This window comes from Pezoporus flaviventris, unplaced genomic scaffold (genome assembly GCF_033815535.1).
Source record: "Pezoporus flaviventris isolate CSIRO_AGI_PZ_B2104156 unplaced genomic scaffold, CSIRO_AGI_Pfla_v1 ptg000025l, whole genome shotgun sequence".
Classification (NCBI taxonomy): domain Eukaryota; kingdom Metazoa; phylum Chordata; class Aves; order Psittaciformes; family Psittacidae; genus Pezoporus; species Pezoporus flaviventris.
Genome location: NW_026892573.1, coordinates 4,061,037 through 4,087,895, shown reverse-complemented (window position 1 = coordinate 4,087,895; position 26,859 = coordinate 4,061,037). Strand labels below are relative to the sequence as shown.

General features: G+C 41.9%; 1 protein-coding gene across 1 annotated transcript; it reads right to left on the bottom strand.

Moving 5' to 3' along the window:
- Positions 1 to 882: 882 nt before the first annotated feature.
- Positions 883 to 24,867, bottom strand: WBP4 (WW domain binding protein 4). The gene is made up of 10 exons (XM_061457284.1): positions 24,373 to 24,867; positions 18,281 to 18,353; positions 16,764 to 16,826; positions 16,548 to 16,671; positions 15,532 to 15,744; positions 14,552 to 14,607; positions 11,318 to 11,384; positions 9,515 to 9,645; positions 8,403 to 8,632; positions 883 to 5,992 (listed from the first exon to the last, which is right to left on the bottom strand). Coding segments are annotated over exons 1-10 (1,167 nt in total). The 5' UTR covers positions 24,375 to 24,867; the 3' UTR covers positions 883 to 5,784.
- Between the last annotated feature and the right edge of the window lie 1,992 nt (positions 24,868 to 26,859).

Genomic DNA, 26,859 nt, shown 5'->3' with positions numbered 1-26,859 from the left:
CACAGAGTTAATCTAAATGGTGTAGTTTTTACCACTGTATATTTAACAAACAACAGTTAACTTTATTCAGCTGTATTTAGAAAGATGGAATTTGAACCAGGAAGCAAGTAGGAAAACTATCCTCAGTTTCCCAATTCTGGAATTATTTTTCAGTTCTTTGGCATGTTTTCACATTCTTATCAGCAAGTTTTGTCTGGCAGTTTCTGACTTGCTCCCAACACTTTTAATTATGAAAGGTCTTGGGTTTGCTTGGGCTTCTTTCAAATGTATAGCCCTGTGAGTCAATTGGGAAACATCACCACACAGTTTATGAGTCATTGGGACACTTGAACTTTGAATTCTTACAGTAAGCAGTTCAGAAATAAAACCTGCAGGAAGATCTGCAGCTCAGCTTCTACTAAAGGCAGTAACAGAAATGCTGTGAACTAGTTTATGTGCATTCCCCACCTTTTAAAAGTGCAGATCCTTGACTCTCAGGGCATCACCCATCAACCTTAGAGGAGCACGTATGAGGACTACTGAATGACAATCTGTTACCATCAGAAGGTTTATCCATTCAGCTATATTTGGAATGTTGTTTCAACAAACGTCACCTGAACTCTGGTAAGAATTGTAAAATTAACAGTTTTAACTTGGGTCATTTGTTACTTGTAATTGATGCGCAGAACAAACCCATTTCCAGTAAGTGCTGAACGTGCTACTGGAAGGCACCAGACACTTCTATTCGTGACCACAAAATAAAGTATTTATTTTAAGAAGCATTCCCACATTTCCATCCCTGTTTTGGTTTATCTTGACCCCAGGCCCCATTTTTAACAGAACATGCACTCGTCCATCTCCCAGCTTGCCCTGACCCCCCTGAACAGATGAACAATGGTAGCAGATGGTTCAAATGAAAGCTTTATTCAGGGTCTTCATATAAACTCCACTTCAAGAGCTTGCAATATTTGTAATTGCAACTGAGAAGCTTCTAAAGAGAAACCCACTGTTTAATGTTGCAGAAGATACCTATAAACTAAACCACTAACTTCTCATTCACCTGCTCCTGTGCACTTCCCCCTCTGTAATGAAGCCATTAACATTCTCTCTCTTCAGCCCCCAGTCTGTGTAATGCTTTCTGCTGGGTTTTAACATGGGCTGTGTTTACTTCTACAGGTAAAGTCAAACCTGTGTTTGGTGACACTGTCTGAGAACCCTCTGGGGCAGATGCAGCCTTTTTCAGAATATTATTTGCAACGCTTTTTGCTCTGTAAAGAAGCTTTATATTCAAGCTATATCCCAAAACATTTCACAAAGCTCAATCTGTTTGTTTGTCACACAAACACTTCACACGACTTCTAAGTTAAATGGGCAGAAGGTAAAGAGGACTTAAGAGGTAGATACAAGAGAGACTGAAGAGGTAACAGCTGACAAAGCAGAACCAAAGGGTTGCTGCAGAAGGTACAGAGACAGCTTTTGTACCAGCCAGCACAAGGATTAAAAACCCCACAGGAAGAATGGGATCTGTCTCAGGAAGAAGGATCAGTGAGGAAATCAGAAGAGCACATGGGGTTGAAACAGCTTATGGCTGTTTGAGAGTAGATAAGGTTGTACCTCTCCAGGGCATGATGCAAACACGCAGCAGGAGCTGGGATGGGGAGACACGGTGGCCTGCATAAGACAGCATGGTGCTTCCCCAAATCCCAGTGGAGCAGAGGTGAAGTGAAGGGAGATGCTGGAGATACAGCACAGCGGTGATGTGGAGGCTTGCATAGCTGGGAATACTGGAGGAAGACTATTTGAAGAAGATAGCAATAATAAAACAAGTACTAAAAAGGGGAGGCACAACTCAAAAAGCTAATCAAGGAAACCAAGAAACATGAAAGTTTTTTACTCCCTTTCTGAGATACCAAAATTTGCACTGAAGTAACATATTTTTCAAGTGAAAAAGAAGAAAAAAGGATAAAGGACAAAAGTTTTTATACAAGCACAGGTGAATTTAACTTGGATCCATGTCATGACCAGGCTTCCCACCTTCTTAATCTGAACACTGGGACTGGATGATGCCACAGCACAGATTTTCTCTATGATAGCCAAACACAAAGCAAACTTTACACTACTGGGAAAATCTGGATTTCAATCTACAAATTCCCAGGTGGAGGGTTAAAATTTGGCTTCACCTAATGAGGAACAAGGAGTATTCTATAACCTGGGTCAAATAAGCAGGTCTCTGCACAGCTCCTGGTATAAAGAAATGCCCATCAAAGTAACAGCAATATATTGATATGCATCAACTGCATATCAAAGTATATGCAATACGTTTGCTTCTAAAAGCATCACCAGCTTTAGACAGACCCTACTATAAAAAACACACACCCCAAAGAAAAGCATCCTGTACTGCGAATCTGTCTTTAGACAGACAAGACGGGAGAGATGAGGTGAGGAAGGAAAAATACAGAACTGACTTGCTCAAACCCACACAAATGAAGCCATTGTCAGACACTGGAGTGACTCCCCTTTTCTCTCTGACTCTCCTCGTATTGCTAACAATATCCACAGCAGCCTACAAAACCAGGAGCTTGCAATAAAAGGAGGCAAGCACTTAAAAACATGCTGCATGACAGAAAATGGTTAGCGAGGAAACACAACACTTTTCCTCTGGTAGCACTGTTCTTCTCAAACAGTAAAAGGAACATTCCTTTACTGAAGGCCAGTGCAGCCGAGGCAGGATTAGCAGATGAGGAGCATAACTGTGGTAATACCTACAGGATTCCTACGGCAAATTCCAAAGGCAGAAGATTTTGCAGGGAGATAGCACAGGAGGAAGAGGGATCTGCACAGAACCCGTGTCCTGCAAAAGCAGCGTCTCCCTTAAATCTTACAAAAGTGTGTTTGTATCAGAAATACTTGGTTTAGATACACAATAAGGAAACTGAGTGACAGCACAGTGCAAAATTAAACGCTGGCTTTGGATAGATCCCATTTAATTCAACTGGCCCTTACTGTAATTTAAAGACAAAGAATGAACTCGTCTCTCCTCAAACTCAAAGGCAGTGGGGAGTGGAGAGCTCTATTTCTTTGTGAAACACAGGCTTTAGAAGTTCCATCAGCAAAAGCAAGTGTATGGTATTTAAACCAACTTTACTATCAGTGAACAAAGAGAACGTTTAGTATCTTTTCCACTAATGCTTTGGTTTGTCTATTTAACACCGTACTTGACAAAGACCTTTGCTTGATATTACAACTAGCAGCAGCTCCTCAAGGAAACAAGTTTGGAACACTTACTTTCAAATGGTTTCAAACACCTCCTTGGGCAGCTTAGTTACAGGTATCTTAAATCACTGCCAATGACCAATGTGACAAAATTTTTAAGGAAAGATGTTAATATTTTGGGAACCTCACTATAAGAGAAAAGATAAGCTCCTCACAGGATTTAAAAGTGGAGCCTACAAATAAAACTCCTATACTACTGTGCCAATAAACAATGAAATCACTTTACAGAGCTTCTAAAGAAATGTACACACTTTAGGCTTGGAGTAACAGAAATAGATGAGTACAGCAGTACAAAACAAGTTTGTAAGGAAAAAAATGATTGTGCTTGGAAGGAAAGCAGGATCAGCTGTTAATGTGGCAGCTGGCAATGGCAGAGCAGCAGAAAGAGCTGGCTGTACTGGAAAATCACAGGGTGCCAATGGCAGGCGGCATGATGCAGTCATCTGAAAGGCAAATGTGGTCTAGGGCCACATGTATCAAGAGTCGCTTCCAGTAGGCCAAGGAAGTATTAGTGACATCACCCATGGCCTTAATCTTCCTTGAACACAGAGCCCAGGCAAACTCAGGCTGGAATAGGTGAAGAGAAGCAGTGGTGGTGGAGTGCCACACAAAGACGTGTTATGCGATGCTGAAAAGACATGATGGATTCAAGAGGAGGGAAAGCTAGTTAGCTGAAGGACAATACTTGTGTAAATTGAGAGGAAATGCACATAAACTTGTTACAAACACACGGAGGCTCCAAGCTGCTGCAGTAGTGTTCAGACATAAACAAAACCTGAAAACTGCTTTTTAAATAAACCTGACAACCCCTCCTCAGCAGAAAGGACACTTCTGCTCTAGCTTGGCATGTGAGGTCTTTCATATAGAGTACTTGCTGTACATTCCTGCACGTATGCAAGAATGTATGAGAGCATCCAGCACACATCCAGCATCTCTAAATGACAATCCAGGGCTGGGTATTACAGGAAACTTTCAAATTTCTCAAAACAAACATCAGAAGAAATACAAGCAGCCAGAGAAACACACGGGGTTAAACACAATACTCAATTCTCCTCTACACATAGACAGAACAACAAAGAATAGAAAAAAAACCTTGGTGTCCTTTGTAAGACATGATAAACAGATTCTCTGTCTCACACTCCTTTCTCTGCTGATAGGATGGATTAATAGTTGTTTTCTCTGGGAAGTTTAAGCTCAAAAGTTACCAACTCCATTTTGCTGCAGCTGGACTCTGACAACTGTTTTAAGTGCACCCTTTGGTTTTGGCTATGATGCTCCTGAACAAAACACCACAAACTTTTAGAAAGAGACATATTTTTTAGTGGGTTCATGATTTGAACATTTGTGGTCCACTGTCTGACACCTGGAGAAGTAATGAGTGGAGCTGTATCCTTTCACAATGAATCCTGATCATGCTAAATGCAGAGCAATCCCACCTAGTGAAGAAATCAAACCTACAGGCCTTAAGAAAATGTCCAAGCCATCGTGGACAGTACAGCCATCAGCTCCACTTATCCATCTTCTGTTTTCTCTCTTATGGTGCTTCTTGATGAAACTTCGATACACTTAGCCCCTCTCAGCTTAGTCAGTCACTGCAACTATTCGATACACTCCTCTTACCAACAGACAAAATCCATAAACCTCAAAAAGGGTTCTACATGCTGTAGCAGGGCCAGGTCTTTGGAATGTTTTGTCACAAAAGGGACATTGTGTCATGTCAGCAAAAGAGATAAAAAAGAAAGTAAGACCAAAAAAAGAAAACTTGATGTGCAAAAAGAAGGAAAAGCTCAAGCACAGACAACAATAAAGCAAAATACAGCAGGAAGACACCACAGAAATACCTGCTCCAACAGGCTCTGGGGCTGTTACAGAAAGTTAAGATTCATCCTGTTTAAACCTTCTGCAGAGGTTTAACACATTTATTGTGCATGTACACAAATGGTTTTCCAGACGTCACTTGGAATGAGTGGCACTGATGTGACTAACTCCTCTAGAAACAGCTTTCATCAAAGGATCACTGTGAAATGCTGGCAGTCTCACCACCTACTCTTCTGCAAGTGATTAGCCAAAGGTTAGTAAGCACAGTACTTTTACTCATTAGCTGGGGAACTACTCCACATAATCAATCTTAGAATATGATCTTACTCTCTAGTACATGTCATTGATCCAGTTACTCTGTGAGAAAACAAAAGGTCTGCATCCTTTCTGCCAGATTAAGGATGACTACGTTCTCTCAGAAAAGGAGTAAAAAACCTTATGCAATGTATTTAAAACAGCATACCCAGAGCAAACTGAACTTAGATTGTACGGGTAAAATAGATGTATTTACAATATTGCATAAGTAACAGAACAGAGACTTCCATTCCAAGATCAATCACATCAAAACAGAATTAAAAAATATTACAACTCACATGTTTCAATCCCTATAAATCCTTAATTTCTATCCAACATCTTCTTTATAAAAGCCTGTTTAAAATATTACACTTTTGATTCACTCTTGCTTCAACAGAATCAAGTATTATTTGTTAAGTGTTACTGATCACTCAGTCTCTGTCTTAAGTTCCTAGATTTTCCATTTTCAAATTTCCTCTTTTTAAATGTTGGCACCCCTTCTGTCAGCTCTCCAAGGGAGGTGACTGTCTTCTCTTTAAATATCACTGTCGCATCGTCTGGATCCTCTGCCACTGGGGGTGGCAGACTGTCACTCTCTGTACTAGGAAGCTCCAGGTCCACTTTTTCACTGGGAGAAGAGAGGAAAACACAGAAGGATTAATCTACATGGAAAAAACAGCATGGTGTACTGCAGACAGCAACATCTATATTTGATTGTCAAAGCAGCTTTGAGCTAGATGCAGTCTTCTTGCCAAGATCTCCATCATGACAGGCATCAAGGAAAAAACATGCTCTTTGCTGCTTCTGTGTGGGCTGCCCTGAAAAGTAAAAAACTAAGACCTCATTGTGTACAGAGCCTATAGCATGGCCCAAGCACTCATCATGTAAATAGTCCTGCAAAAGACAACAGGGCTGCATGTGTGTAAATTTACAAGACAGTAGTCAGTGACCAATTAGCAATGCTTCACTGCCAAAATGCTATGGAGTAGTTTTCCACAAGTGTCCATCCCCGAGGGTCTGCATGACAGAATAGAGAACAGGCTTACCAAACCAGCAAGTGACCCCAAGTTGGGAGGAACAGCTTTGGAGAACAGAATCACAGCAAATACTGATCAAAGGCGCCATCTAAAAACAACCCGTTGGTTTTAAGAGGTCAACAGGAAAGCACTATGTTATAAAAGAATAACCTGTGGCACAAGCATATGATGGAGAACAACCCAACAGTTGGCAGCAAATGATCTTAATTACAAGTCCATTGGACATCACACCAGTATAACTCTGCTACAGAGACACACACTGTATTCCTGGCCAATCCATACAGGAAATCCTTCAGTACTACTGAGTGCGTCTGATGTCAACTCCTGTACTATACCTGGTTTCAGCTCCTGTGCTTTGAGGAAGACATAGACTGGGTCAAGCACCCAAAGAGAGCCACAAGAATGACAGCAGGTCAAGGAAACATGACTGTTGCAGTATCCTGAAAATACAAACCTCTGGAAGTGGTTGCCATTGTGCCTAACCTCAGTTTAAAGTAAATAACAAACAACTGCATTTCTCTCCATTACATGTGTGTATATCTCAAGCCTGTGTTTTCACCTACAGACTGATATATAAGGTTCAGTAGCTGAAAGCACTTTTTATACAGCAGTGCTTTCCAAAAACTGAAAGAACTTATCAGTTCTGAAGTCAAGGAGCAGTTAGCTGGTCCAACACAGAAGGTGTTATGTGAGCATTACGATCTCCAAGGAAGTAGATCAGTGCTGAATTTAGTTCCAACACTGTCAAAACTGCCAAATAATTTACAACTAAAACACTAGAGAATGGGGTGAGTATGAGACAAAGGACAGTTTTCCTTCTCTAAAACCTAGCTTCTCCAGACTCCTAGAGGGGCCCACAACAAGAAACTGGCTGTAAAAGGCAGCATGTGTCACAAAAATAATGAGCCAGCTCAAGCACTGTGCAGTAAAACCAAACCAAAACAAACCTCCTGATCACAAAAACATCTGTAGCACATCAGCTGGACATGGAAGAGAGACAGCTTCCAGATTTAAAATGGCATAACTAGATTACACATTTTGTCTTTCATCTCCTGAGTTAAGTCATTATAGAAAGTGTCTCCCACGACATTATAAGAGCCCCCAGGACTTACCTGCAGTGACAGCAGTAAAGGTTGTGCATTTTGTTTTGGTTTTGCTTAACTATGTTTTGAAATAAGGCAAATGAGGGAATGAGAAACAGCTGAACCAACTCTTTTACTGCAATTCTGGGTGAAAATTTGAAGTGTCTTTTCAACTATGTCCTTCCTTCAAGTGAGAAGCTAGAGTTAGTACAACATCACAAAGTGAGAAAGAATTCACTGCTTGTGCAAGTAACTCAGCCGAACACACCAGGCGTAGGTAGAAATTGCTTGGAGTCTGACAAAAAGCATACTCCTTATGTCAAGCACTCCTGATCCCATAAGGAAGGAAATCAAAGCAATGCTAACTCAGTATGATCAAGATAACGTTGCTGGTGGTCCTAGAAGACCAAGATACATCTTGAACTTCGGGCAGAGTTAGCCCACCTAATTACTCATCAGAAAGAATCAGAGTTTAGCCTGGAAGCTGGAGGCCCTGAGAAAACTGCCTATGCTGTTCTGAGGCTGGAAGCAGAGGAAGAAAGAGGCACAAGAGCTCTTGAGGCAGCTGAGCCAGATAGTTGAAGGAGACGCTGTTAAGGAACATAAGCTTAGAGTAACTACCTTTAAATAGCTGATACTCAGCCTCTAAGAAGAATTATGGATGACAACAAGCCTTCAAATCACTTCAATTTAGTCTGTAATCATGGTGAACTTCTACACTAAACCAACCCACCACCAATTATCTGCCATGGAGTGCTATTACTTCAAATAATTCCTGTGGTAAGAATTGTATTTGGCTCTATTTCCAATCCCTGCAGTGTTAATTCTGCCAGAATTCAGAAGAAAAAGCTTCAGTTCTTTCAAACAAGTATTCTGAAAGCAAATACCATGAAAATAACTACGATAAACATTTCCTCACCTCGGTTCTTCCTCCTCCTTTTCTTCTTTCTCTGGAATTGCTTTCCATTTTCCATAAGGATTGGTCTTGCTGGATGTGTCACTGGAGGCTTCTTGGGAAGGGGATGAACTCTCCTCTTTATCAGCAGTTTCTTCTGACTTAACTTCTCGCCATTTCCCGTAAGGACTTAACTTCTTAGCTCTGGGAGACTTTTTCCCTTCCTCTGATTCTTCACCATTATCTCGTTTCCTCTAAAGAGGAAAAAACCCACCTTAAGCAAAAATGCCTAAATAAAAACACAATGTAGCTTTATTTTACATCTTTGATTTACCATTACCTACTACTCATACTTTTCAACCAAGAGTAACTTGAAATGATAAACTCGTACTGTCATAAAACTTGAAAACAAAGCTTAGCATAGGTACATAAAAAATAAGAAGCAAAAATTCACATACACCTTTCTGTGCTGCAGATACACACACTTTAGAGCTAATACCTGGTAGTAGTTTACACTGATGCAGGGGTACAAACATACACATTTCAGTAACACCTGTCTGTGAACACATTTTATGTTTAAACTGTCTGAGAAACAGTTACAGAAAAACCATCTGACCCAACCAGAGCCATAATCACACCCTTTATCATAAGTTTTAAACCTGAAGACATATATCAATATAATTGATCCAGATTTTGTACTACGTGCTGCCAAACTTTTTCTCAATTAATAAGAAAATTACTCCCATGTGATTTTCAGTCAAAAGCTCTCCCTGAGGGTCTCTGGGCAGTCACATTTACCAATGAAGGTTTGAAGTCATCCTCACACTGCAATCCAAACCACTCTGTGGATTACTTCAGTGAGATGACAGTGACCTTTCTCAGAGAACATCACATCTCTGGCAGATTTCAAGCTGCTTCAGGTGGGTTGAAGAGGAAGATCATGCTTTCTATTCTGGAACAGTGTCACTAATGGGCCAAATGATTGAATAAAGATTCATTTGACTTTAAACAAGAGCAAACTTCTACTTTCGGTCATATGGTTTAACCTAATTACAATGAGTACATCCTATCACAACACATAAATTATCTTCTGCTAGAAAATTAATACTGTGTATAAAATAAATCTAAAAACTTGCCTTGGAATTTGTTTCCAAACTCTGTGCTTCATTCTCACTGTCTTCTGAGTCTGAATCAGATGTTTTGGAATCTGTTTGACTCTTCCCAGTTGAAGATGAAACAAAACCACTTGGTTTCTCCCATGTGGATACTGTCCAAAATATTTGATCACATTACTTATGTTTCTAATTCTGATCTGGCATTACCTTTCATAAGGAGTGCTGTCTTATGCAAAAATACAGCAAACTGTTTAGCACAGGGCTTTTGCCCTTGTTTGATATGTTTGTTTTAATAAACATAATCAGAGAGATAACATTTCACTTCCCAGCAGAGATACACTCATGACAGCTGAGTTTACTGTAGGTAAAGCCTGTTTTAATTAGTGCTTAAGAAAAATAACAAATGGTGAACTGTGGCTTGCAAGACTGTGGTCTCTCATCCTTCTACATGACAAATTGACTTCTAGAGGTGCCTATCTGATTTGCGTTGTCCATCGATTACAACAATGGACAGAATAAGGTAAACTGTAACTGCAAGCCTCAGCTCTCCAGGTAGATAAACCCCTTCTCTGTGCTACCTGGCTCTGTAACATTAAGTCAGTCTCTAATTAAAGAGCTATCAATTAAATACAAACATCAATCTGAAAAGACGTGGGAGTATGTACAGGATGTGACCTCACTTTCAACTTTTTAGTTGGAATTTGCTGGTACTATACAGGCAAATAGACTGAGAGGAAATATTAAAGTAAAGGTTGACTCAGTGGTCTGAAAACCAGTTTTAGTAACAATAAGGCAAAACCAACTTTCAATATGGATTTTTATATAAGCTTTCAAATTTAATAAAACTCTCCAGTTATTTTATCTCTTTCCAAAGAAATCCCCAACTGAAAACAACACTTAACATGTATCTTGAAGAAGTAAAGGTGTAAGAAACTGGTAATAAGTGACTTTACATGACCAGAACAGTCTCTTTAGGGCACTGCTGTCGCTTCGGAATCTCACAAGCCCAAGTTTTACCAAATATGATGATTACAAAAACATTCTTCATGAGTGTCATGTGTCCATGAAGAACTTGAAAAAACAACACAGCCAAAGGCATAAAATATCCCTGAGCTTAGAAGGCAATGTTTAAAAATAATCAGCATCTCCTTCAGCTTTCAAAAGAAGAAATCACAAATCATTTGGGCAGGGGAGTGGCACATTGGAAAACTGGAAGTTTTGGGGGTTTTATTCTATTCTTGGCATCCTTAGGAATGCCGCTTAATACCCAACAGCAGAAGAAAACCTCATACACAGCATAAAATCACTTGCTCTCCAGAGAGGCATCACTGACCTCAAAATTATTCCAATGGATTTAGAAAACAGATGCCTGTTCTGAGGGAGTTACCGCAAAGTTCCCCATGTTAGGGAAAAGAACGGGGAAAAGAAGCAGGAGGCAAGATGCTAGGCGGTCTTATCAATGCTGTGTTGGTAAAAGTTTAGGAGATTCTTATTCAGTCCTACATACCTGCCAAAACAAAATCCTGCCCCTTTCTGGTTCCCAAACTATAATTTCAATATATATGTAGAAAAGAAGAACACACAGTTCAGAGCTACAAGTTGAATATCAGAAAAAAACCTATTAAGCACAGATGTATACACACTGACAATACAGCTATAAAGCCAGCACTGACCTAAGCAACAAGTGTATTTCGACTAAGAAAGCAGCTAAAAAATTCAGAACTTAGTAATACCCTTAAAATGCAGTTACTTGCAAAACAAAGTGCTTTTCTGAAAACCCTCTCTCCTGAAACAGAGCTTAACTGGAAAACAAGCTCTCCTTACCTCCTGTTTGTGTGTTGTAGTAGTAAGTATGACCATCTTCAGTGATACCCTCTACCCACTCCATTGCCTAAGGAAAAGATACGGGAGAAATTAAAACAAGTTTCAAGGGTCAGCCAAAGCATGACTTATAAGACTACTCAACCCCCGAGTATCTTTTGTTGATAATTGTGATAATTTTCCTGTTTTAAAGCTTGAACCTCTGAAGTTGTTAGGAAGTATTCCCTTTGACTCAAATGAGACTGAATTGTTTAACTTAAAATACTGCAAATGCACACACACGTTTTTTTCAAGCAGTGGATAATTAGTATGAGGCAATATAACACATGTTGCCATACACTTCAAATTATTGTACAGGCCATTATTTTACATGGGGTTTATTTTCCAAAGTGTTCACCCGTGAGGTAGTAATTTCCTGTTTGTGTCATTCTCTTCAGTGGAGGTCGATAAGTTTCTCTGGAAGGTGCAAGGTTTCGCAAGGGCTACAGAAAACTGGTATCAGTAAGTACTACCACCAACTAAACAGAAACATACAAACAAAAAGCCATTCTAGAATTTATCCCAAAACAGATGTTCACCAAAAATAACAGTGAAATCAAACTTTGCAGGAATGCATGCCCGTTCATTTACTTCCTTAGTGAAGCAACACTTTTCCCTACTCATTAATAAATCCATATGAAATGTGGCGGAAGTTGCAGGTAGGTCTTTTTGGATGTGTAATTAAAATGCAGATGTGCAGAATCAGCCACAGGTACATAATCAGTCATTACCCCTGACTTAACATCTTCCTTAAGAACCTGATCTACATTAACACCTGCACATACAACTACTTCACTGCTCCTTAAGTATTAACTACTGCTTGCTCCCCTGCATTAGGCACAACATCCATGAAGCTTCACCATACATTATTTTTGCATTAATAAATGTCTCTGTGTGTGTATATACACACACGTACCTATACATTTGCTTAACACTCTATTAAAACTTTTTGTTCTCTTTAAACACACGACAAAATCATGAGTTAAAGTTCTTGCATCCACTCTGTAAACAGGGGAAATTGTACCAGTAGGTTCAGAGCAGGCAAAGGCAAGAGAGCCTTCAGTGAGCAAGTTTCCTCAAGGGTTTGCTCTCAAGTGCTAGTTTCTCCAAATGAAGCAAAAGGAGAATTTATTTTCTGTAAGTAGAAAGAGGACAAAAAAACAGCCTTAAGTACAACCTAGCCTTTTTGTTAGTCATATCCTAAGCATCTCAGCAGATATTTGATGGTAGACACACTGAGTATCTACTATATAAATGCTAATTGTAGAATCAACTAGGTTAGAAAAAACTTCTAAGATCATCAAGTCCAACTGTTACCTCAGGACTGCCAGGTCCACCACTAAACCAGGTCACTAAGGGCCTAATCTATGTGGTTTGTGAGCACTTCCAGGGACAGTGACTCCACCACTTCGGTGGGCAGCCTGTTCCCATGCCTGACCACCCTCTCAGTGAAGAAAGTTTTCCAGCTATCCAATCTGAACCTCCCCTGGTGCAGCTGGAGGCTGCTACCTCTTGTCCTATCGCTTGCTACTTGGGAACAAATGCTAACAAGCATGATGTCAGCCTAACTGAAGTTGCAGGTAGTCTTCAACATGCCTTTTCATTACTCTGCTCTCTCCACCTCTTATGATGTCTGAGCAGCAAGCTAGTGTGCTGTAAGACAGGGAGGGCCGGTGCATCTACACTACATATTGCAAGCATGCCCTTTAATTTCTGGGCGGTGAGTCCTTGTAAGAGATCTGGAATGTTCCCAATATCTTTAGCTCAAACTAAATAAGGAGCAATCAAGTGGTTGTTTTTAGCAATAGCAAAAATAACTCAAGACACCACAAAGTCACTGAGCAGGGTGAGGGAGGAATGACAAAATACAACCATGTGGCATTAGAGAGATATCTGAGGCTGAAGGTGTGCGTTTATGATAAAGCTGAGATGAGCCAACTTCAAATTGTTGCCAGGAAGGGAGCACCTCCTCTCCCTGATCTGCTCTCCCCACACTGGCATTTCCCCGATTACCCTCAGAGCTGATGGCAAGGAAATAAGCCTACAGAGCACTAACCTACACTCTGATGTCTTCACTCCCTGAACTAGTTCACTGTTAGGGCGAACATGCACCAAAGACCACACAAGATTAGTCACAAGACCACATCTTTCAATGGAAGGCTACATTAAGACTGGCTTATAGATATTGCAAAGCTATACCCTGACTGAAAGGATAAAGGCTTCACATATACTTCGTGAATTGATTCAATTGCCTAAAAATAGCCCCAATTAAAACCATTTTCTCCTCTGACTGTAAGTTAACCAGTACCAAGCACAGCCTGCCTTCTGAGATGTACAGAATGGGAAGCATTCTGAAAAAGCCAGGCTTTTTTGATCTTTAACATAAAATCCAACATTAGCAAATAAAACTGACTCTAAATCATATTGTACTTATGAGACCTACGCTGAAAATGGGGAAACAGAACATAATGTCTCAGGAGTGTTGCAGAAATCCTATTTTTAATGTTCTGAACCACAAAAATCCTGGAGTGATAAGTATCAGGGGAAAGCCCATTAATAATAGGAAGAAATCAAAGAACAGTTTGGGTTGAAAGGGACATTAAAGATCATCTAGTTACAATGCCCCTGCCATGGGCAAGGGACACTTCTTTCTGTCCTTGGTCTATTGTGCAAGTGTTCCCATGCCTTAAATAAGGAAAAAAAAATAAGGAAAATAAAGTAATGTGCTAAAAGGTTCCTTACACATAGGTTCCATGACCATGGAACTATCTGACAGTGCAATCTTAATGTTTCCTAAGAGAAAGGACTCTTTCTCTTATGTGTAAGAGATGTGTAAGGTCTTCTTTTTTTTTTTTTAATTATATTACATTTGCAAAAGTTTGAAGAGAATTTATTCAGAATTTCCAAAAGGTTTTCAGTTTTATGGACTGAAGCATGAAAAAAGCATACTCTGCAAAACCACACCCACCACCATTTCTCTTCCCTTGATAAACAAATTAGCCAAAAATTGGTATATTAAAATCTCAGTTTCCATCAAGTATATCATAAAACATTCTATACATTCAGTTTTTCTTTTCCTAAGTTTTTGAAAAGGAAACAATTTATCTTCTGTAGTCAAAAGACTTGCAAATTGCTTAGCTTATTTTTGAAAAGTGTTTGCAAGGACAAAGAAAAGTATGAGTAAGAGTATTTCATTACCGCTTTTGAGTTTGGAGAGTTGCCTTGGAATCCTTTAGGTTTCTCCCACTGTGATTCTTAAAAAAAAAAATATGTTTCATCCATTATTCAATCCTGTTTTAATAGTCTTTAAGAAAAAGAGATCTAAAGAACATGACATGACATCGATGTGTGCACATATACAAACAAGTAATATAGTAAACAAAGAAGTAAAATCCTCATTGGAATATAAATCACCCTCAAGCAAACCATGGTATGAACAATAAACAGAAGTATCACAACTGGAGTTGACTTTACTGGGACTAACCACCTTCCAGACACTGTTAAACTATGGCCGATACATACATTAATACTGGAATTTTGATACAAAGGAGAGGGTTTTTTTGTCTGCTGGGGCCTTTTTGTTTGGTTTTGTTTTTTTAGTAAGATACGAAACACACAAGACTTTTACCTTTTGACAATTATTTTCTATGAGGAAAGACTATAGTAAAAATTCATGTTAATCCTTAAATTTGTAAGAAACAGTTTGTAATATTCTCATTAATCATAAAAGAGGGTTGCTTTTAATGCTCTAAAGTAGAACTTAACACATAGCACCCCAACAGAAGTCAGTTAGATAAATCCTGTAAATGTGGAAAGAAACAATCAGATAGCAATCCATAACTACTCTCATTTACTTGGACACAATGAATATGTTTCACATTCCTGATCAGAACACTTCTTTAGGAAGAACACAGCTATCTTCCGTATACTTAACTTCTGACAGGCTAAATGCTTCCAGAACCTGTGGAATTACTGCTTTCTTCCATTATTAACAAACAGGAAAACCAGTCTGAAATTCTGGATGCTAACATCTTGAATGTTAAATATCAAAATTCCATCTAATTGTTCACATTTTAATAACCAGCTTACTACAGAAAGAGCAGAAGAGTAAAGAAATGCAGGTAGTCTTTTCTCATTTATATCCAACAAGTGTATCTGCATTTGCTCCTAGTGTTTACCTCCTGTTTTGGTGTTGTAATAGTATGTATAGCCTTCGGGAGATAATCCTTGCACCCACTCCTTCATTTCAGTTTTTGATGACACTGAGGAGTCCGGAGATGACTTTTTTTTCTTTTCTTTCTTTTCCTTCTTCTCTTTCTTTTCTTTCTTTCCTTTAGTTTCCACTGTGTTACTCTGCATTTTACTCTGTGTCGAACTGGGACCTACATCATCTTAAAGAAAACAATACTCCCTTTTTAGAAAAGAGTAATAATGTGAGCTTGAATATTAGTCACTCTTGAGCAACAGTAAATAGGACATTTTGTTCTTATGAGTTATATTCACTCATTAGCATTACACTCATAGCAGGTAAACTTAAAAGATTCTGTTCACAGAATCTTGCATTGTAGCAATATTATTGTAGTGTAAGAAAGTATCAAAAGATCAGTAACATAAAGAGAAAAACCATAAGGAGCAAAGAGCTCTAACTAAACAACAACAAAAACAAAACTAAGAAAGTTACGAAAAAGATAGTTCTACAGAAGCTTAAAACTACAAACTTTTTTTAATGGATAATAAGTTGTCACATGGAACAAAGGTACTTGCTGAACTGAAGCTGAGTAGGAGATTCTCACCTCCACTGTTAAGACACCAGTGGGAACCCAACCTCTCCTACGCAATAGGAACTTTTGTCTCCAACTGGCAAAAGTGACACAAAATTAACCAAAGAAAGCTGCACTGCTGATCCAAAGCATCAACTGCAGCCTCTTTTATGTTATCTCATTGTTCAATTTTTCTACTCCAAACTGGATTGTTCCACAGACCAGAGGATACCACAGCTTAAAGCATTCTGTGCTGTCATTTCTGCTACAGGCAATTTGCAGGCTCCTCCTTTTTTTTCTTTTCTTTTTAATGTGCAAACACAGTCCTGGAGTCCTCCCCTCATGTTCCTAAAAACTAATTTAAGAAAAAAAACCTTTCCTATTCAGTATTCTTTCAATTCTGTGTTTAATCTTCTGGCAGCTATATGAACTACCTGGCTTAATTCCAAGCCTTTTCATATCCTCTTGATAGGCTTTCATTGCGGCCTCCTCCATTGCTGCAAATTCTTTTGACATGTTTTCTTCTTCTTTTGCTTTTTCCAAACTTTTCTTTTTAATCTAAAACAAAGAAACAAGAGAATAAATTAAACAAATCTGATAATGAAAGAGATTAAAAATAAGCATTTGTGCAATTAAGATATCCGAGTTACCTCACTAATTCTTTTTGCCACATTTTCTTTATGATTCTTTCCTCTTTCATGAAAATCAATGCTCTTCAGAGAGAAAACCAAGAAAAAATTGTAAGTATTATGCAATTTTAACTTCATTAATTTTAGCTAAAATCTAGTTAGACTAAGCTAAGCTGAACTAGCCTAAATGTAAGTGGTCTGAAAACACTTCCAGCAAACACTACAGCTACAAAATGGCTGTAGGAATTAAGGAACACTGAGAAATGCTCAACTTGCAAGTTACAAAATATCAGTAATGCTCCGAAATGGTGCCATAAAATTTCATAGTCTGTATTTCTAAGATTTAAATTTTTTTCAAATGATACTGTTCATCACACATAGAGATAAGTAACAGGAAATCTGGGCTCCCCCTCCATGCTATCCTTCCAAGTGCCATCCCTTCATTTTTTTTTTCTTACCCTCTCTGTTTTCATAGAAACTTTTAAAAACCATTTGGGTTATTCAGCATTCCAAATATTAGCTAGGCTCCTTAATTAGACTACCTCATGAACTTAAACAAGTCTGTAGGTCCACAGACATGAGAAAGGGAGACAAAAAGGCAAAGCTGTGTAACTGAAGACAACAGAGCAGTCTGCAAGCCAAAAAGCTGCCAGAAAGACTGAAGCCAGTATGAACTGGAAGGAGTTCAGAAGCTGTACAGGGACAACAGTGGAAGTCCTCATGTGGTTCACACAAAGAACATCTGAGCTCATTTAGGTGTTCAGATGTTAGGTGCCTGAGCCTGACCTAGTAACTCCAGAATTTCTTTGCATGAACCCATATGCAGAGGATGCACTCCCAGGGCAAGATTCATCTCATTTAAAAGCAGACTTTGTAAGTTCCCCAGACCCCTCCCCTTTAACATGTATTTCTCTTCACTGATCACAAGAAGGAACCTAAACCAATTAGCTCACACTTGTCATTCTGAACTCCAGGTATCTAACTGTAAGCCAGATGAAGCTCAGCTCCAGGACTACCCCTGGCACTGAGTCAGGAATGCAAGACTTAATTTCTAAGTAAGAAACCAATAGGTCTACTATTCTGCAAAAGGCATCTGCAAGTCAGAAACACCATTCTGTAACCGAGTAACATTTCTGTGGGCAGTCTGTAATTAAAGAAACCTGCTTTAAATGCTTAAGAGTGCTGGCTGTACCAGGCCTACCATATGTAAACAGTACGTATGCCAGGTTTTGCTTTCTACTTGCATGTGAAGGCCAGGAACAGGCACAAAGTTTCAAGACAGATCAAATGTTAAGTTACAGAACTTGAAAAAGCAGGGTCAGATAATTCAGTTCTTATCTGTACTGGCAAGCAGAACAGCAGACACCACTTTGCATGCATGTACCTGGCTCTCACATACCATATTTTAAATATCTCAAGCATTTTTTAAAACCAAATTTCATGCATCAATACATTAGTATCAAAAGTGATGTCAAAAGCCTGTAATTCAAATTCTTAGTATTTCAAAATCATTGACATATTATGGTAGACCATCGTACAGGTCTGTTGTCAGCTATCCAGCACTTGCAGTAATCGCAGAACTTTTTTGGCTGAGATTTCCAGTAATCGGCCCTGGGGAAAGAAAAAAAATAAGTATGTATAATCTGAAACAAGAATCAAAGCCACAGGTCTTTATATAGATATATAGCTTATGAAACTAAATCTACTCTGCTTTGGGTGACCGTATTGTTCAGTATTGGGATTGTCCCCATCTGACCCCTGCAGATTGCAAGATTTTCACAATGGAGATGCTTCTGTAAGAACCAGAAACACATGAAAAGGCAAGCTAGAGATACATAAGCAGCTCTAAACATCCTACTAAACACAAACTGTGCAACTTGCACTTTTCATAAATGTTTGATGTTTTTCATAGAACCGCATGCAATAAATGAGTCTAAGTGTAAAACGTTAAGATTTAATGCCAAAGTCTGCTTTGGATACTGTACACAGTGCAGCACAAAGGCAGTACAAAGGTGCAGTTCTGGACAACATGAGCTGCTGTGGGGAATCCTGGAACAGATTCTGACCTGTGGGGTCACAGACACAGCAGTAAATCGTTGGGATGTTTCAGTGTAAAAATTTGAGTAACTTCTGAAACATACAATTTAGATAAGTCACATGCGTGAGGAAACTTGGGGAAAACTCTTCAGGGCTCAGAAGTTAGGACCTAAAAAGTATTTAATAATAAAACAAACAAGCCCCCAAATGGCTGTTCCATCATCAAAAACCATCTGTAATGCCAGATGAGGCTTGTGAAATAATTCAATTTCTTGTTAGCTTGCAGCAACAGAGGCAATGCTTTGGTTCAACAAAACACATTCTAGCAACAGACTGCTCTTAAAATGGAAAAGAATGAGGGGTGAAAACAAAAATATTTCAAGATTACACTGAGAACATTAAAAAAGATAAGTCTGAAACCTGAATCGTTGCCTTTGTCTGAAGATCAATGGACAGAGTTCAAACAAAATACTTCTTGACACTTTTATTCAATAAAAATAAAACTTCTTCCATGCACAGTGATAGCACTTCAACTCTTACACACGCAAGCACATCTTTCATTACCAGAAACAAACCTCAACTCTTAAAATTCAAACAGATGTTGAAATACATCCTCTGACCAGTGCTTAATGTAAAAATACAGCTTCGCAGATGCTACAATTATTTAAAGTGTAAGTATGAAGGATTTGAACATCAAGCTGCGCATCCCTGAAAGGTGGTACTTTAAAACTGGACGATGACTTAGTCACACATTTAATTAAATGGCTTTTGAAATGTATATATCAAAATGTATTGCAGCCAAAGCCTGAAAACTCCAACACTCCCGGCTGGAAAACCAGCCTAGTGGGAGGGAGAAATTCAGAGCTCAGAGATATCTCGAGGCCCTTTTTCCGACTGGAGCTATAGCTCCTAGTTTGTCTCTAGACCCCTTTGACATCATCTCAAATAATGCTCCAGCTGAAAGCTATGTTACCCTTCCTAAAGCAACAGACCAATTCTGACAGAAAACACATGAACTGTACAACAGCCTCACTGCATCTTGCAGATATGCAAGAACATCTCTGTGCTTCCAAGTTTGACCTAACAGAGCTGCCTCTTTCTCTTCAACAGAATCAAGTATAAGTGCTAAAATTAAGACTGTACAGCTGCACCCATCAAAAGTCAAGACTTGAGAACATGAGGAGGTGTATTTTCACAGCTGTATTTTCCACGGATTCTTTCCTAAATGCTACCGGACATCGCATCTGTAGCAAACCACTGCAGCTATACAGTCATCTCGCTGGAGAACCTGAGGGTGCTCCTGGGGATCAAGTATAGATCCAGAAGCTTTTTGTCTTCATCTCCTATTGGTTTCGATAAAGACAGGCTGGCTCTCTGTTGTTACATATAAAAGCAAATGATACTGTCTGTGCAAAAGACTTGATATCATGGGAACCTAAAATCCTGCATTTCATGATTAATGAATTGTGGAAATTATGGTCCCAAGATTTTCCACCTTGAGTTCATACTACTCAAAAACCAAGCTTGTCTGAAATGAAGTAATATCTGCCATTTTAACAACAGTGGAACCTGCAAAGCACCAATAGTGCTGCAATGAGAGCAAGCCAAAGAGAAGCGTTTGGAAAGGAGCAGCAACAGAAGCAAGACCCCACTTCAGTGAGAGGCTGCTAGCGCTTCACGGGCTCCAGTCACAAACCTGAAAGTTAATCCAGACCAATGACAATGTTTCAGTATGTGATTATTTTATTAATCTGCCAAATACAACCTTGAGAGTAGATGCTGTTAAAGTGGTACAGAGGTTTCTTATACTTGAATAATTGTGTACAAATCAAGGGAAACACAGTTATTTTTTGAAAGTCATTGCGATCAAAACCATACAGCTTTTAAGACTTCCTATCTTCTGAGTTCACTTCCATCAGTGAAGGTTAGTTCTTATTTTCAGCTTTAGAGCTGGACTAACCCGCTAAGGACCAGAAAGTTTACCAGCTAGCCAGTACCACCACAAATACATTCCTTCCTGCCACGCAAACAAAGAGTCCAGAGGTTTGCAGAGCTGAGGTTCAGCATCGCACACATTTACTCAGGTCTGGCTCCCAAACAGGAGCTTGGCGACATGGACCCAGAGAGGTATCCAAGTTTCACTGTGAAGCTCTATCTCCTGGGAAGAGTTGTAACAAAGTCCAATGGGAGCCTGGCTTTCTAGAACTGTCTGAGCAAGTTCAGCTTGGCAATCAGCTGCTAGGCACCCAGGGAACAGAGTAGCTCAGACAGTCAGGTATTGGACACCTGCTGGAAAAACCGCCGTAAACCTTCAGCAATTTGGAAGAAGTTTGCATCTCCTACAGAGCAGTGATTTTTTTTTCAACTTTTACTCGTCAAACCACTCAGGGGGCAGAATGTGCAACAGTTCAGCAAGTCAAAAGGGAAGGAGGAAAAAAGAAAGAGTAAACACCAAGCTGTTTTCTTGAGATGTTAATGAAATGACAAAACTCTGCTGCAAACAGTTGTACAGTGCAAATAGCATCAGTGTTAAAACCATTTTCAGAGTTCTGAAATTCATTTAAAACTTCAGAGGGAGTGAGAAGACGGGGAAGAAGAAGTAGCAACTCCGCATGAACAGCACCTGCCACATTCATCATTTCACAAGACAAGAAAACACTGAAATCTCAGAGAGAAAACTCAGAAACGCAGGTATTTTGACTTCGCATATTCATTTCTTGAGCCATGAGACGAGTGCAGCCTACGCTGCAGTGACGCATTTACACACTCCAGCAAGTAAACCACGCGTTTGGGAGCACACAAAAGGGGACAGGTTCTGTTGACAAGGCTCAGAAAGTAACCTGCAGAGTAACACCAGCAGTACTGGGGTCCAGGGCCCCAAACCCAGTCAACTGGCAAACTGCTTCTCCCCACAAGCTATAGTATTATTAATGTTTTAACAGGTGGTGCAGTCAGCTCTCCTTACAGAGCAAAGCTTAAGAAACTCTCATAAAGAAGCTACCTTCAGCTGAGACAGCTTTGCCAGACTTGACTTTGAGACTGGGATGGAGATTTTGTTTTTACCACATACAATTAAAATTAAAAGGGGGAGGGGGTGAGAAGGGAAAAAACAAACAAACAACTGTTTTAGGTGGTTCTGAACACAAGGGAAAAAAAAACCACAACAAAAGAAAATGTGTCTGTGCATTCAAACCTGGAAGCATTTGCTTTGAACAGCTCTGTTCTAAACCATCAGACTTGAAACTTGGAGGGGAAGGGGGGAGAGAGTAGAGGGAAACAGTGTTATCAGGCATAGATCTGTCAAATTATAAGAATTTAGGGGCTAAAAAACATCATACACATGCTCAGCAGTCTTCTTCAGTTTTAACAGCTACAACCTCTGAAGACTACACAAAGGGAGTATCCCACAGCTTTCTGCAGGTTTGAGCACTGGGCAGCTTGCGTGCACATCATCTTGAATACAGGTGTGCAAAGTGAGAAAGAGACAAAGTTCTTGACTACACAAAGAAATAAATTCAGAGTAACTACTGTGGCTGCTCTATAACAACCACTCAACAGGAGACAGCATTCAGAAGTAGTAATGAACTCAATTTTAAAGAAAAAGAATAGTCCTGTAGTGGAAAGAAATAGAAAGAATGAAAGAAAAAAAAAATAATCACATCTATTTCACAATAAACCCTACTCCACATGAGAAGCAATTTCAGAACAGCTAATTGTAATTCAAATATCCTGGTATTGGCAAAATCTAGTAACGCAGCTCTAAAACAACAGGGAAGGAGGCCAAAAAGGAGGTTTTCTTGTACTGTGAAGCGGGTCCCAGCAATGGCCCTAATGACCCACGTTCTCAAATAATTCACAACTCCATTCATTCAAGTGCACTAATCCTACCCTAGAAACTCTGCTGAGATACATACGCATATTTTAAAAAATGTATTTAAAAGTAAGAACTCAAGAGAACAGCATCCCTGACCCAGCGAGTACATGGGGCTGTCCTTCGTAACTGTGGCTTCTAGTGTTTCACAGAATATACATCTGTATGTGGGCTCCCAGAGATGGATGGGATTTTCATCCACATGAAACAGGGCAGTTCTCTGAACAGTTTCGTTCTTTTGGCTTTCGAGTCCATTTTACTTTTGGAAATCCTTCTGTAAATTCTAATTTCCAACCTGATTTGCTGCTGCTTCTTCTCACTGTATTTGCCCCCTCTGAACAACATACAAATTACAATATCCCACAAGACAAACTGATCAGAGAGCGGAGCCTGCAAGCAGCTGCTCAGTCTGACCTGTACTGGTGCTGAAAATCATCTGCATGGATCTGCTTTGCCAGACCTCTTTTCTACATCGCAAACTCTGTAACTTTAAAGGTAATGCTGCAAATATTTTTAACAGCATACAAGAATGCACAAGAGTATCAGGGCAGGCAGCCTTCTGCACATATGGAGCTCCAATGGGCCTCATGTCCCCTAAATTCAGCTGTCTAAAAAGTCAGATGTTGAGTTGTCTGAGCTCTCCACATCAACAGATGGAAGATATCACCTCCAAAATGCCACTCTTTCTGTCCCAAATATTTATCTGAGAAGCAAATTGAACTCCGTGTGTGGTTTTTCCTTATACAGGGAGCTTAAAGCAAACTGCCCGAGTCAGTCCTCAAAACTTAAATATCTTAAGTGCAGGATATCTACTGAGAGCAGAGGTCTACTGCTGTAGATGCAGAATAAAGATATGGGCTATGTCGGGAAGAATATGATAAGAATTAGAAGAGGAAAAAAACAGCAACACAAACTGGGTCAGGAAGCTGTGCAGGTATAATTTTAGCAACAACTAAAATTAAGAACAGCACTGTATGTAGTACCAGCCTGCAAGCCAGGCTCACACAACCTAACCATCACATACTTCCCCACAGAAAGATCTTTGAGTCAGGGTAAAAGTTGGTTTTCTGATCAGTTTAAGGGCTGGTTTGAGTTTTTTGTCAGCAGGGAAGTTATGCATCTTGAAAAGTAACAGAAACAAACAAATGCCATTCGTATGAAAGTCTCACTTAATAACGATCAAATCCTGGATTCTTACCCCCGCAAACGCGGTGAGGTATTAACACAAGTTTCCTAATTAAACTCTCGGCCAGCAGGACCGAGGCGCGGAGGCTCCTTCCGCACGCTTCACCCAGAAGCGGAGGCGCCAAAGGTGGCCGCGGTTTCAGGGGCAGGGGTCGGACGGGCAGCCGGACAGCCGGCCCCCCTGCACCGCTCACCGCACCGTCCCGGCAGGCGGAAGCCCAAGCTGCCCGGCGTGTCTGGGAGAGATAAGGGAGCGAACGCGCAGCACAAGCAAACAATCAGGAGGGGGGAGGCCAGAGGGGAGCAGAAGAACGGGGTCGAGAGGGAAGCAACTCGGTCAGTGAGGCGAGGATCACCGGCCACGGCTGGGGCACGGCTGTAGCCCGGGTGCCCCAAGGTCTCCCACCCCCTGCGGACACAGGGCCCGGCCGCAGGCACTCCCTCCCTCCCTCCCTTCCCCGCCGCGGAGCCAGGGCAGAGGGTTCTGCGCAGATCGTGGCCGGCGCTGCCCGCTCCCTCCCGGCCCCCGACACTCACATCACCGCTTCCCGGCAGCGCCGCCGCGCAGCACCACACCGCGCCGATCCCCTCCGTTTGCTGCCAGCCGCGCCGCTGGGGCGGACTGGGGCGGGCCGGGGCGGGGAGAAGGAGCGCGAAGACAGGAGCCGGGAGGGCTCAATCCGCGCTCTCCTCCCCCCGCCCTTCCCCACCTCCTGCCTTCGCCCGCTCCTCCTCCCGCCCCTGGGAGAGGAGAGCGCTCTGTAGGGAGCCGCTCCGAGAGGGAGACGGAGCCGCCGTCGTTCGGTGAGTGCCGCGGGCTGCGGAGAGCCCCGCGCTCGGGTGCACGAGGGAGGCTCTTCGCCCTTTCTCTTGGGGAGCGAGCTACCGCGGGTCGGGGGTGCGAGCCCCGCCGCTGGCAGCACCCCATGCCGAGCTGTGCCTGCCCCGCTGCGGCTGCGTGTGGGAGCAGGGAGGTGCGGAGGGGCTGGGGAGGCGGCGGAGGGACCTGGGGTGCACCGCCCTGCCAACTTTGTGAGGAGTTGGGGCAGCGCTTGTGGCGGGAGGGGAGGGGAGGGGAGGGGTGCTTCGCCGCCTCAGCCGCTTCCTCCCACCCTGCCCGCCGCCGCCGCCGCCCTGCCCGCCGTCGAGAGGCGGCGGAGGCGCGCGCGCGGGACGGTTGGAGGCCGCGACGTGTGCGTGCGCGGCTGAGGCGGCGGGGCGGGGGGTGTTGGAGGGGGAAAAAGAGGAGGTCGGGGCCAAGGGCCGGCACCGCCCTGGGGCGGATGAGGGGGGGACTAAGACGGGACACTGTCGCCCTCGACACGTCGGCTCCGACGGGCCGTGTTACCGCCCAGGGCTGTCGGTCGCTCCCGTGGCTCCGGGTGCACGGGACTGGTGGAGGCGGAGATACCCCGCCTCAGCTGCTTCCCCCCCGGGTAAAACTCCTGCCGAGTTTGTATCCCCCCCCTATTCCAGCCCCCTGGGACTGATTTCCCGACGGTGCCGCGAACAAAGTGATGTTAATTTACCGATCGCGGCTGCCAGCCCTTCTGCTATAGTCACGCACAGGGGTGGAGGAGAAGCCTGGGGAGTGAGTCATGGACGTGAGAGGCCCTCTGGGTGTTTATGGCAAAACCACGGGGCGGCTCCTTCAGCGTGTGGGAAATCGGTGGAGTAAGAGTTCTGTATGAGAAGAGGTACCCGCGCGTACCACACAGCCCTGCCCGCGGAGCAACCTGGAAAAGGAGCGGGGGAAAGTAACGTCGCTCCTTCCTGAAGGGGGGCTTGTGGTCAGCCTGTCATAGCTAACTGCAGCAGTTACGCGTTTGTCAGCGTTTCCATTGTAAGGGCAGTTTTTATGTAGTTTATAACTCGGTTATAAAAACATGTGCCAGGTTGGAATTTGGTCATCGGCCTCTTCTCCAGAAACATCTTCTAGGTGAATCTTGACATGATTCTGCTTAGGTGCTAAGTGGAAATACATGGAAAATATTGGCTTTTTATGTTTCCATGAACTTTAAAACCTAGCACGTGGACACATTTACAGCTCAGTCCAAAAATAAGTCATCCCCCCACTAAGTTTGTTAATCTGGTGAAGGGTTTAAAGGCTTGATCTCTGTAGGCATTGCTCTTTATGCATTATTTAGTGCAGCAGAGACTTTCTGAAGACTCTTACAAGGTCCCTGCTTAAGGCACCAACCTACAGAAGTGACATGGGTCACCGCATGTCCACACAGCTCTGACAATGGAGTACCAGGACAATCTGAACATCTCAGTGCTGCTGTGGGCAAGAAGCTGGTCTTAAAAATGAAGGTGGAATATGTTAACTTTGCTCTGTGGGGTTTTGTTTTTTTTTACCGCGTCTGCTCAATTGCTGCTTCTGAGACAGGGAACAAACAGGGTATTGAAGAGGTTTGGTTGGTATCTCTGTATGTACACATCTCTGGATCCCGTGAAACACGCCTGCCACCCAGTGGATGTAGCTGATCCTATACGCTCCGCGTTCTATACATTACTACCTCTTCGCGTTGTCCAGCCCTACCCCGTTGGCAAGTTTGAGAAGCAAGTGCTTGGGAGCTGTAAAAATGCCCAGGTCATCTGGTTTGCCCTGGGCCTGTGTGCAGTGATGGTGTCTGTCATGGCATGGTTTTAAACTGATGGAGGGTAGATTTAGATTAGATACTAGGAAAAAACTCCTCCCTGTGAGGGTGGTGAGGCACTGGCACGGGTTGCCCAGAGAAGCTGTGGCTGCCCCATCCCTGGCAGTGTTCAAGGACAGGTTGGACAGGGCTTGGAGCAACCTGCTCTAGTGGAAGGTGTCCCTGCCTGTGGCAAGGGGTTGGAACTGGATGAGCTTTAAGGTCCCTTTCAACCCAAACCATCCTATGATTTTGTGATCTGCCACCATTCATCCTGGCCAGCTGGGGTGATGAACGAGGGGTGCATCTGCCAACGTGTTGCAGCTCCCCTGCTGGGCAGCAGTCAGAACAGGTAACATGAATGAGGTGGAGAATTGGATTTTGT